General features: G+C 38.1%; 1 protein-coding gene across 5 annotated transcripts in view; it reads left to right on the top strand.

Moving 5' to 3' along the window:
- Positions 1–13,460, top strand: part of RASSF8 (Ras association domain family member 8) — a 109,180-nt gene that overhangs the window by 88,677 nt on the left and 7,043 nt on the right. For all 5 annotated transcript variants that reach the window (XM_026866713.1, XM_026866739.1, XM_026866745.1 and 2 more), the window contains one exon: positions 2,067–2,260. In XM_026866713.1, the coding sequence (XP_026722514.1) occupies positions 2,158–2,260 (103 nt within the window). In that variant the 5' untranslated portion in view covers positions 2,067–2,157. The remainder of the gene's footprint in view (positions 1–2,066; positions 2,261–13,460) is intronic.

Raw genomic sequence — 13,460 nt, 5'->3', positions numbered from 1 at the left:
ACTTGGTTATGTTTGTTTTGTTTTCTAAACACCCCCTGTTTGGACAAGGATTTTGGTGTGTATGTGCTGGACTGACTTTACAATAGACTTGTGTAGGACTTCTCTGCTAAAGCTTGTCCTGTCAATGTGGTGTGACTCCTCTGGCTCTAATGGGCTCTGAGCTGTGTTGCTGCTGACTGCCACAACTTGTGGGGTGAAGATCAGTGTGTCTTCTGGATCATGTGTCAGTATTTGTCAACTGCTGAATAAAGCAGTTGGTTGTAGAAGGGAAATCATCTTTCCACTCTAGTTTGGGGCCTGCACTAGTACATCTTTTTGATGCAGAAAGAGATGTTCACTTCACCAGGAGAAAGCAGCTCTGATTAGACTGTAAACATGAATGGTACTAAGTATTTGATTAGTTTTTCCTGCACCATTTCTGCCTCCACATGCAGTTCTGTTAAATCCGTCAGCATCATCAGATTCCATGTTTCTTGTGTAACCATACCCTGCTTGTCTTTACTAAGGTCCTCTGAATAACTTTCAGATTTCTTTTACTCTATTCCTCTGTTATCCATTTTCCTGGTACTTTATTCTTCAAAAATATTGTCTTTAGTTTTATCACTTTATTCATAGTAATCAGGATTACCTGATAACATTAATTTCTTTTGTTATATTACCATGGTTTATTTTTCCTTTATCTATCTGTTTTCCTTTAGCTATCTCATTAGGTTTTGTTTGGGTGGTTGTGTTTTGGGGGTTGTTTTTGTAGGTTTTGGGGTTTTTTTAAAATCATCATTATTGGTGGTTTGATTTTTGTTTCGGTTTTGGGGGGAGGTTTTATACTTTTAAGACAATTCTTCTTGGAGTTTTTACTTTGAAATTTTTGAAATTCAGCATCTCAGCAGTTCCACTTAGAAATTAACTTTTGTGAGCCATGATGCCAGGGGATCTGTTTATGCAGAAGAAAAACAGCCCCTGGAAAAGCTGAGCTCACAGTAAAACCGCTAGAGTTCATATCAGTAATTAATCTAGAAGTTAACATTAAATAAACCTTGAGCAACATGACTGTTGGTAACAAGACAGCAGAGAGCAAATGGCTGATTGCTAAGTCCTAATTTAACTCCCTAGGTTTCTAACTTTGTTTCTGTGCTTCAAAGATTTTTTGGCATTTGAGTGCAGAAAGAATTTTTTGTACTCATGCGATTTCTTTGCTTCTGAAAAAACCAACCCTCTACCCATTTTTTAAATTTACAAACTTGAGGAATTTTCTCTTTTAAAATTAAATTGGGAGCTAGTGTACTATATTAGCAGGTTATTTCAGTGAAGGCAGTAGAACAGTGCTCAGAAGTGGGAACTGATTAGTCTGTTTGTCATGGCTTGCTTTTTTGTTTAGTATCATTGCAGTACCAATGGAAAAACCTAGGATAACGCATTAGCTGGAGTCTGTTTCCTTACAGAGCCTGCACTGTAAACCACCTCTACAACACCTTCCCTTATTCATCTCCTTGTTTTAGAGAAATAGAAGCAATCTGTCTGCTTGCTTTCCTGTCTGGGTTTTCCAGCATTGGTGCTAAACGCACAGGTTTCTTGGGACTAGGAACTTTCAGCTGGTTGTGTGTGGAGAGCAAGGTTGGACTCTCATGGATGGCTGTAATTAAAAATGTTTCCCCCCTGGTTTGCTACGCCACCACCTGCTAGGAATTATTGAACAAACACTGAAAACATCTATAACCAGTCCCTGGTTATCCCTGGAGATATCCAGGCAATATATAAAGGAAGAGGGGCACCTGTTACTCTAAACCCTTAAGAGTTTACTTTGCAGTTGTTTGTTTAATGCTATTTCTCTTAGTGTTCTTTTTGTAATAATTTTTAATATTTTAGGAAATAAACTGTAATGAAACCTCTGCCGTGTCTACAGAATGGGTAGATATAGTTAAAGTGTGGGATGTTTGATTCCTGTTACTATTTTTAAAGAGAGAAGACTCTGTTGGTTCTTCTACCCAATAGATTTTAAGGTGAATTTGTTACCTTACTTAAATTGGCAATGCCTCACTATAAACACCAGGATTTTTTCTGTCTTCCAGCTGCTGAGAGAAGTCTGCTGCATTCTCTGGTACAGTTGCAAGTATGACTTGACTGATTGGCACTCCTGGCTCTTGGATGATCTGGTGAACCATGGAGCTCAAAGTATGGGTGGATGGAGTCCAGAGAATTGTGTGTGGGGTCACCGAAGTCACAACATGCCAGGAAGTTGTAATAGCCCTTGCTCAGGCTATTGGTAAGTAACTCTGTCAGCTGGGGGTGTGGTATCTGGGGTGAAGCTTTTTTAATGAAGCTATACCAAGACGAGCTGGAGTTGCTCTGAGTATCAGTAGAACATGAACGCATGATGCACAGTGGGATAACCTTGCAGTATAAACTTGTAACCTTTGATTTTTTAACCTGCCAGAGAGAGATTAAAAAGAAAGAAAAGAAACACTTTGAAATCTATAAACTTTCATTCAGTACAAATTTATTCTCTAAGTAATATGCTGCTCTTTGTCATTGTAAATACAGCCTGGACTAAAGAAGGTGCTAAACTGTCAGGTTTTTGAGTACCAAAGAAATATAAAAGTGGTGCAAAATAATCGGTTGGCTTTCACAAGCTAATTATGTTAATTGAAAATATACACATTGTACTTATCCCTAGATATACTGAGAATAGTATAAATCAGTAAAATAGGTCCTTCAAGTTCTTTTACTCCTGCACACCACATAACTCAGTACTAATGAAAAGGTAACTTGAAGTCTGTGTTAGCTATCTGCTGAATAGTTTAGTAGGAAAAAAAAAAATCTTTCAGGCTCCACTACAAGAAAGAATATTCCTTCAGTCTTGTCAGATCTTTCTCAGTGATTGAGAAAGAATAAATGAATAAACCTCAACTTCATCCCTTAAGTGCTTCCAATGCTGAATCTTATTCTTTCCTAAAATTTTATAATTGGCTTAGCATACTATTTAAATTTAGGCATTAAAACCTATGTCTTACCTAAAATTAAATTCATAATTTAAGGGCTAGCTTTTGCATATTTTTAGTATTCCAGCAATTTTGCGAGATTGTATTAGCTGTCTGACTCAATTGCAAAAGAATCATTTTTCTAATAAAAAACAACTTAGGGCCATGAATATCAACTAGATATTCTATCTGTAAGCATTAAAGTCAATTTTTCTGAATTTGTGATTTTTATTTATTTAAATGTATACTTCTGAACATCATTTCCATATACTTGCATCTAATGGAGTAGCAGACTGGCTTTCTTATATATCTTAAGGGGATTTAACACAGTGCTAGCACATGTATACTCCATCTATAAGCATCAAATACCTTTTAAAGTTTCATTTAAAAATTGTGCAAAGTCAGTATGTCTTTAAAATCTTGCATTCTTGCTGAGTTTAAGTGTTTAGTAGCAGCACAAATAAACTCATTTAATGCTAGTTCATTTGTAAATTGCTTGCTTCCATATCTCATTTTCTGCCTGTAGGAGTTTTTTAAGACACAGTTATGCTAGCATGATCATTTGCTAGTAATGATTAAGGTGTGTTACATATTTAGAAAAAATAAACTGGTTGTGATAGACTTCTGTTCTTTGCTTTCAGTATCTTTCATCCTGTTTCCTTTGCCTTCTCCCACAATACAAAAAGTGTCAGACTCCCAGTTCTAGACAATAATTTAATGTTCTCCTGTGTAATTTCTGGGTTTTTTTCTGTGTCCTCAGTCATTAGCCTGAACTCTGAAAAAACTCCATCAGCCATGGAAACATTACAGAGTTTTTGTCAACTCATTAGACTTCCTTTTCTGTAACACATCTCCAGTTCATCTGGGGCATGCAACTCTTGTTCCATGCAGAAATAAATTGCCAGCCAGAGCCAAATTAAGATAATCCTTTTAAAACTCCTTCCTGAGACAAATATCCTCTCTAAAAAATACCTAGAGTAATTACACTCCAGTTTCTCACTGGGACTGCTAGGCAATATTAAACACCATATAAATTACACTTGTGTGTCTTTGGCAGATATGAGCTTTCCCAACCCTCCTGTCAGCCCATTCATCAGAAAAGCAACCATATGTCTGTCCGTTTGATACAGCTATAGGTACCAGCTTATCAGGAATAATTGTCACTTGAATTTGAATGGGAATTATTAAAATGTATCCCTCTAGCTCTCACCTGACATTTGGTGGTGCAAAGTAGCCAGTCTTAGTTGGCTTCCTCCTTGGTTGGCTCTGATATTATTTTCCACTTTGCAGTCTGTCTCCTTCAGCAGTTGCATAGCTTATCAGGACTCAGTATTATTTTGTCTGTCTGTTGGTATGTTTGCAAAGTTTTTAGATGCTCCTTTTGTTTTATTGTGTCTTACAGTTTATTGCTAGGTCCTTGACTGAAAAATCCAAAACACATGCACACACAATGCAGTCTTCTTCACTGAGCCTGAAATAAGAACTGCAATAAGTATATTATTTGTGTGAAATGCAGTGTCTGGAATATCTGCAAATTAGCTTATATTACGGCTGTATCCACTAAAGAAAGCACAAGCCAAAGATACTTGTATTGACACATTCATAGCTCAAGAAGCTTCTCATGGACAAACTGAAGCTGCCTCTATTCTAGACATACGAAAAGTAAAACTTTACAATGTATTTCAAAATCAGGAAAATTAAAATTATTATAGAATTGGATGTGGTTGGAAGACAACTCTGAATATTGTCTGGTCCAACCCCAGTGGTCAAAGCAGGGTCAGCTAGAGGAGGTTGCTAAGGACCATGTGCAGATGTGCAGTCAGGTTTTGAATATGGCCAAGTATCAAGACTCCACCACCTCTCTGGACCACCTGTTCCAGTGTTTGATCACCCTAGCAAGAAGAGAGTTCTTTCCTTATGTTTAAAGAGGATTTATTCTGCTGCCACTTAATCAAATACAGGGCATGTCTCTTGATCTCTCACTGTGATTAGAGCAGCAAAAACATTTCCATCCATTTACTTTCCAACTCTTCCCTCATGTCATGGAAATTCAGTAATAACTTTCTTCAGGGTACAGAAGTATTCCTTTTTTTTTTTTTTCCTCACTAAAATGCAAAGACAAGAACTTACGTTCTAGGGCTATTTTAGCCAAACAAAATTAGTAAGTCATGCTGGGCTGTGCCCCTTTGTAGGAGGTTCTGTCCCATACTTAACAGGTAGTCTAATCCTTTGGCAGTGGAGTTGTCCCTTAACTTGACCTATTCCTTGACCTAACTGCCACTATTACTATTTCAGTGGAAAGGTCTGCTTGTGTCTCTTCCTTTGGGGAAGTAATCCTGATGGATAACATTAGTGTTACTTGATCTTGTGCTATGATCTCCTTCCCCTGTCGCCCATCTCTTGACCATTGAGGAAATAGGAACTGATTCTACTCCAAGTTTCTGTACAAACTTTTTTTTTTTTTTAATATCTGTTTGTCTTGAAGTTAAAGGGTTTGAATTAAATCTCATATAAACCTCATTCTTTAAAACAAACAAAAAAGGCAGTTGTCTCTTTCAGTGATCCCAGTGAAGCTTATTTTAAAAATACATATATATATTTTAGTGAATGCAAGAGAGAATAATACCAGTTGGATATACTTTTGGATACTGTAATACATTGTGTCTGTAACTTAGGAGGATTTAGAAATGCCTTAACTGGGGCGACTGTCGCTGGAATTCTGTTCAAGACAGACATAAAGCTTCAGTTACAAGTTTTCAGAGAGTGAAATTACCTCCCACTGGGATCTTGAAGAACACTTGATATTACCTTTTCCAAGTTTTATTCACGGCTGCTTTATTTCTTCTTTTAAAAAAAACTCAAGCTGCTTACATGTTACAAAGAGGAAGATTTGTCTTATAATACAAATAAGAAAAGTGATCAATTAATCATGAAAAACTAAGCCCTCACCAAAATGTAAAAAATATACCAGAGCACACAGGTTAAATGGAGAACCGTGAGTCCTCCTTTAAGAATATTTTTGCCAGGAGAGGTGAGCTAGACTTTATCACATCAATACAAAAATGTACATTTGACAGAAAATTCTGCTTGTTTTTCTGCTTCCACTAGCTTTTCTGTGTATTCTGTGAAAATCATGCCACAGTGGCTTCATATAAATGTTTCTTGGTCATTTTGATTCCTCTTCTTAATTTGGGTAACTGAAAAACAGGTAAAAAAATGTTACTGGATACTTTTCAATTGTATGTATGACAAGATGGTTGGTGAATGCAATCAGGGGCCTGTTTTGCAAAGTAGTAAACAGTCTGGTGTTTGTGAATGTAGTGGTTTCTCTTAAAAATTCGTTGTAACACTGCGGGGGAAAAAACAGATGGTATCCTAAGAGAAAGTGAGCTAATCATGTTAGCTGATAGTTTAGACAAATGTACTTTAACTACAGACGGGTTTTTTTCAACTGCCTTTTACTGGGAATTTTCCATTCAAATCTAAAAAATAAAAATATCCCAAAGAAATATGGTGATGAATGGCGCAGTAGCAAATACACTTACTCTGTTTCTTCAGAAGTGTTCTCCCGTTTCCAGCCCCTGTGAGGATTTTTACTACATTTGCTGTGATTTTTTTTTTTTTTTTCTCTCTGGAGACTAGACTCTGGACTCAGAATGACATACTTGTTTCCTAGAAAGAATATTTCAGCCTAGAGAATCGAAGCTTGAATTTCTTACCAAAGTGCACTTTTGTTTTCTGTTACTCCCCATAATTTTCTGTGGCAAATAATTAAAATGGTAGATTTGCTTTAAACAGTGCTGTGGATTTTGTTTTTCTGTCTGTAGCACAGTATCAGGAGAATATGAGCAACACTTCACTGAACAAGTACAGCCGTCTCTTTTTGAACAAATGCAGCTGTCAGTTTTTTTACTGCAGTTGAATATTTTTCCTTAAAGACAAATGGGGTGTATTTATGAAAATAAAGTACAGATTTGTTCATGCTGTTTCAAACATGCATTACAGCATTATATCAGGAAAGCCAGAGTTGTATCTGGAAAAATCACACCACTTTGTTGTTGTCTTTTCTTATGTTCGTTCCTTCCTCCAAATAATTTCTGACAAAGTAAGTGCCAGAGCTGGCTGGCAGACATTTTGAGAGAGAGAAAAGAGTCTGTCTGAGGTTGATTTGAATCATAGAGCTGAGTCTGAAGAGGATTAGCAAAATGGAAAAATTCTTGTGTACGAACTAAGGTTTTTAAACATTTAATTATTCATGTAGTTTACTGCTAAGAATCACTTAAGACTTGTGTTTTGACCCTGAAATTACATTCTCTGCTGCTTCAAATAGCAACATTAAGAAGGATAATAAGAAGTACAAGAAAGCTGCACGCTATGGTGCATGGTGTGATCATATAAACTTTATGGTTCAGAAATCTAGTGACAGTAACCTTACTGAAAGGCATGGTGGTTGGGTGGGATGATTTGTTGCCACCTTTAATGATGTGATACGTCTAGTGTAGCGGTGGTGTGTGTGGCAGAGATCTGGGCTGCTTGACCTGCTTTGCCACATCTTGCTGTTTGACCTTGGCCAAACTGCTCCTCCACATTACCTATTTAGGAAATGGGTCTAAATTAAGTGCAGTACCTTGAGATGCTTAGATGAAAGGCATGAAATTAAAGTATGAAATTACTTTAAGTGCTTTGTTTTGTCAGATTGTGATAAACTCTGTATAGCCTTTTTTTGAACACAAAGATAATAGTAATAAACTAAGACTTCAGTTCTAATAAAGACATTGTGAGAACAGCTGTACCTAGTGAACTAAGCAGACCTTCACTGCTATTAGACTTCAGTCTGTATATCTCTGTAGGCATGTTTTCCTAGGACTGGACTCCTATTCTGATTCTTACTGTTTTCTATGGTAGGCATACATGTGTGTGCAAAACACGGCATGAGTTAAGAAATCTGAATAATGCAAACTCTAACCTCTATTTTAAAAGCTTTTTAAACTTTTAATCTTCCTTGGGTATTTAATGAGTTCTCAGGTAGCTAGAATGTTATTTTTTCATATTGCTGTGGATGTAAACCTAAATATCACATAATGAAGGAGATGTCAGCTTCATATGTCAAAGATACTGAGTTAATATCATACTGGGTTTATTAAAATTGCTAGCAATTACCTTTCTGTCAGTGCTGTTAAAGATTCAGGAGTTAATGCTGTTGCTCCTTTGGTAAGGCAAAGCATTTTCTCACACATGTTCCACATATTAAGAGTTCTTACAAGATTTTACCCATATACAATTTTTTTTTCTTTATATTGCCTTGTTAAGGAAGACAGACAGCATCCTTTAGCCTAGGGCTAGAGGCCTATCTCTGGGAATCCAAGTGGATCAGAAAGCTGTAACTAGGCTGGGGACAGGGTGCATTTGTCAGTACCCCCAGAGCTCTGGGCAGTCTGGGTTTGGCTTAAGTATGTGTTGGCATACCTGGCATTACCACCATGGAAACCTGCATGCAAACAGGTGACAGTATGTATTCTTACTATGCACTGTTGTGAGTTTGGAGTGCTAATTCAGATTCAGCTCAAGGGCAAGACTAGTACAACTTCCCTTTTAGTTTGGCTGTCTTGAAACTTGTCTCACATACGGATTTTTTTTTTCCTTCAGATTCCATCCAGAGGGTCATCTTTTAGGCAGGTCTTTGGTACAGCTGCAATGCAGCAGCAGAAGTGATGGGATCCCTGGGAAAAATGGGAGCTAGGAGTGTCCCTGCCAGGCAACTACCCAGGTACTGAGTGCATCCTGGTGGTCTTGGGAAAAGAAGAGAAACTGGGAGCAAGACCTCATGACCTCTAGTGTCAAAGGCCTGCTTTTGCCGACCCCACCCCTTCCCCTAGGAAAGGAGAGGTACTCCCATGTTTAAGACTGCCCGTCTAACCACCTGTCCCAGAAATTATGTGAGACCTGGGCAGTGACTCACCTGCCTGCACTGATTCACTGCTGTAGGTCCTGGCTGTGAAGCATGGGAGACAATGAAAAGATGGATCTTACTTGGTGAAATAAACTTTTGTAGCATGGCTGGAAAGATAAGGAACAGATAAGTTTTTACATGATGTGTCATGCATGCTACCTGCATACAAAAAACATTTAGTGCCTGTCTCTGAAATGCTTTGCATATAGAAGATGATGCACTTTTGTGAGGGAGAAAAGGGATGAATCATTTCTGTCATGAAAACCAGTACTGATGAACTCTCTAGTTACAGTCCTGCCAGAAATGTCGTGTGTAAAACACTGCTACTGTTACTTCCCTTTGGAACTGCATTTTTGCAGCAGAACTAGTCATTCCTGTCTACTGTGTCAGCTGCAAATATTAAAACATATACAGAAGCTTAAAGTGAATAGTAGTTATATGGGTCCTACTACCCTCATGGAGTATAATTTAAACATCTGCCTCTTGAGAGTCTTAAAAAAAAAAATGTTAAATTATCTTGTTCCCATATTTAATTAGTTTAACCATCATTCATTGTAATGAATGTATAAATTATCAAATTACATCAATCACAAACTAATACTACAGTGGTTGGGCACATGACTTGGACACTCAGATCCTGAGCTTGCTGTTTGGCTGTGCAGGAGAGCAGTGGCTGATCCAGGACACTGGCTGTATTTAGCTCTTTAATATCTCATTGATCAAGCAATAACCAGTTCAAACCACTCGTGACAGCTAGTTGCAGGCTATCAGAACATCAGCATTCTGGAATCCATATATTTCCTTTTTTGTTCTCTTTCTCACTTCTAAAAACAAAAGGTGGCTTTGAAGGTGTTCCTGTACTAATAGAACCTGTGATAAGTTTGTATGCTTAGGTAGCTGTTAGGTGTAAAACTTAACCTGTTAACCTTGACGCTGACCCTTTCTGCAAATGCAGTGTGCTTTGTATATGTAAATATACACCTACTTCTGTTATAGCTTGTCATTTGCTGTCTTGCAAAACATACAAATTATTGTTTTGAGATGGTAATATTATATGGTCCATGTGAGGGACCATTATATGGTCAGAGGGTCAGCACAGAATATTAATGAGAAGTAGCTGGCCAGTGAATGGGGTGTAGAGGCGCAGTGCTTTCTCCAGCCCCTGAATTGCTGTTTCCTGAAGGGGTAGCTATAGAACACAGAACTGCTGGTGCTTGTTTGGGGCTGTTGGGATTGTTTTCTCTACGATTCTCATTAGTACAAGTCTTTGATAGAAGTATTAAAAAAATCACCCACAATACTCGTCTAATAAGTTATAGTCGTACGTGTTTTTAAAGAAAAGTTTGATTTTAGAAATTGTAAGGGCTCCACCGATAAGGCACATCCCCACTGTGAAAATCAGTACAATAACTAAAGCTGTGACTTGAATTGTCTGCTTAACTGCTCATCTAACTTTACCTGGAAATACTTCATAAGTCAATGTGTTCAATATGCTGCTGGGAGAAGAACACTATGTTTTAACGAATGCCATGCATTGCTGGTGTGGGGCATATTACATAAATACAACAGTAACTAATTTTTAAAATTGCATGGTTTGCATGAATGAGGTAGGGCTGAGTTCTGCCAGGTACTGTATAAGCACAGTGTCTATTTTGGAAAGCTTCTGGACAAATATACAAGACAAGACATGCAGGTGTTGACCTGTTCTTCGCCAACAACCCAAGCAACCTGCTTTCTCCTTGTCAGTGGTAGCACATCAAAACCAGCAGTTTGTTACAAGGATGCCTGTGTTCTGAAATTTTTTTAATTAGCTTGTTCACCCTTTCATTTGTGAATTAATCCCTTCTAATGCAAGCAAACATCACAGTTGTGGTTGTCCAGGTCTTGTTAATCTGAGTCATACATAAGCTGAACACAGTAAACCTAGGTAATGATCTCAAATGAGGACAGCTTTGTTTAAGATCAGTACTGAACTGTAGGTGTGGTGATTGAACTGTGCAAGTATTACTTCTACAAAACACTTTTTTCTTAATGTGGATCTTGAGAGATGAGTTCATTATTTAGGACTGCATGTTGATTTGGAACCCTAACCTAAGATGGAACTAGTTCTTGGCAGGTGCTTAGGTTAATTCTTTAATTCATTTGTAGTCAAGATTGTTAGCTTTATTATCCTCCCCCCCTTCTTTTTTTTTTTTCCCTCTTACATTTCTTTTAAGTAGCACATTTAATAGCAAAGTAAATAGAAGTTGCATGCTCATCGCTCCCTAGTGGTACCTACTCTTGTTTACAATTTCAAGACTTTTTTGAACTTGGCTGTTTCTGATGCAACAAGAACATTAGTAGAATTGCTATGATTACAAGCTGAAAGCTTTTAAGATTAACAAAACAGAGTGCTAAAGTGCGACCTTTGTCCTGGGTTCTGTGGTATGTTTTTACTACTTTTTTATTCTCCAGGATTTTATTGTTGGTACGCTATGGCAGGCAGTACTAGGTTTATTTTTTCTATAACAACACTAATGCCTACTACAAATCATGAATCTTCATGGATCAATGAACAATATTATGGGTTGACAAAAATCTTTGATCTTGTATCTTGGTGTAGTAAACTTGTTTCTAAAGTACTTACTGTAATAAACTTTAAATCTGTTTCTGAGAGTGTTGGCCAAGCATGTTGGTATGCTGATAATTTTGTTGTTGTTCCTCCTCTTTTTTTTTCCCCAGTGCTTTACTTCAGGTCATATATTTATAAGGCATTTGGGGTGGTGGATTGCTGTTCCCATGCTGCTTGCCTTGTTTTGCCAACTTATATTGGTCAAATCTTCATGTACTGTTTCATCTCTTGCTCCTAACTTGGAAGTGAACATGGACATTTTGGTCTCTTATTTGGCCAGCCAACTACCACTGGAATGATCCATGAGCCAAAGTAGACTGTTCTCCATGAGGTGCCTGTGCAGCTCATTTTTGTTGTTGTCATTCTTTGCATCATGAACTAGCTGTGAGAAAGTGACATCAGAGGAACCATTTCCAACACAGGAGCTCTTTATAAGGCTGGTCTGTCAGTATCAGATTTTAGGGGGCCACATAGTGGGTTGTTCACCATAGTGGAGGTTGTGCCCTGCAAATTTAAGGTGGTGAGTCTGTGTTGAGTGTTGTGGTTGGAGGATGGAGGCAGATCTCCAGCCTGAGATTAGTATATTTTTGTTCTTTTGGGAAAAGTGCAGTAGTTGAGTGGGTGGTGTAGGGAAAGAAAATGCATCAGATGGCTTACCACTGATAACTACATGTACTGCAACTCTTCCACTCCATAGTTGCATATATGACAGGTATTTTAGGCATTTATGTGCTGAAATAAATCCTCATTTGAATTATGATCTGTCACAGAAATGGATATATGTAATACATTAAAATAGTTAATGATGTTTTTAAAGTTAATGGCAATTGTGGAGCTGTTCAGAAATTGATCAGGATTACATGCTTTAAAAACAGTTGGTCTTTCACATCTTTGTGTAAACAACATTATGGCTTTTAAGTGAAACCACTTTCATGATAAGGGAAAACTCTCTTCTGCGTTTGGAGAATGCTGTATCCCAGAGCAGTAAGAGTGTTTTAGAAAAGTTAAAATAGTGGAAAACCTCAAATTCTTAATTCTTGTAGCATTGAAAGCATCCTGTGAGGGGTGTCGAGGAAAAAGACTGCTGAGTTTAAGTGTTTAGTAGCAGCACAAATGAACTCATAAACATAAGTTGCACTTCCTCCTAACCTAAAAGTAAACCATATGGTATTGTGTATCTATCTGTCAGTATAGAGGTCAGAAAACATCACAACAGTTATCAAAGGCTTCTTCCTGAAGGCTGTGTACCCTGGGGGGATTTGCAAGTTGCTGTTACAGATGAGGAATCTCTGCAGGTAGCCCATGTTGCTCATTTCAGTCTGCGCAGCCTCTGCCATGCTTATCCCTCTGTTATGTGCTGTGAAGGTTTGTCACGTTGTCAGCACTGCCACAGGCCACGTGAGTTGGCATAATGCTGCTGTGGCTCTGAGCTGGCCTTCCCGGCGTCTAACTAAACTGGGGGGGGCGCGAGATGGTGAGCCAAGGTTCGTTCAGTCAGTCATTAACAGTTGCCTCTGCTTGATGATACAGTTTAAAAGCAAACACGGTCTCCAAATTCCGTTTTTTCTGTGTGGCTGTATGAAAGATGTGAAACTCTTTCTATTCTTGTTTTCTTCTTCTAAAGACATATATTTGATGTAATATCAGCATTGCTAGGTCACTTGCTTTAATTTCAGTTACTTCAAATCTGAAAAAATCCCTGGAGTCGTGCAGTTTGTTGTGTGTGCAATGTACATCAGTACTCTGTTGTTCAGTTACTGCTGTGCTGGGGGAGGATGATAATTTACAGTTGAAATAAGTAACGTGTAGGGGCCGTGCTTAGATCAGTGAATGAAGGAGCGTTTACTGTAACGCGAGAAAATGCACTGAGAGCACCGAGTGCCTCCTGCGCTGCCCGGCCCCCGCCCCCCGCAGACGGGCACCC

This window comes from Athene cunicularia, assembly GCF_003259725.1.
Source record: "Athene cunicularia isolate RWA chromosome 1 unlocalized genomic scaffold, athCun1 chr1_part2, whole genome shotgun sequence".
Taxonomy (NCBI): Eukaryota; Metazoa; Chordata; class Aves; order Strigiformes; family Strigidae; genus Athene; species Athene cunicularia.
This window is presented reverse-complemented; position numbering and strand designations above follow the sequence as displayed.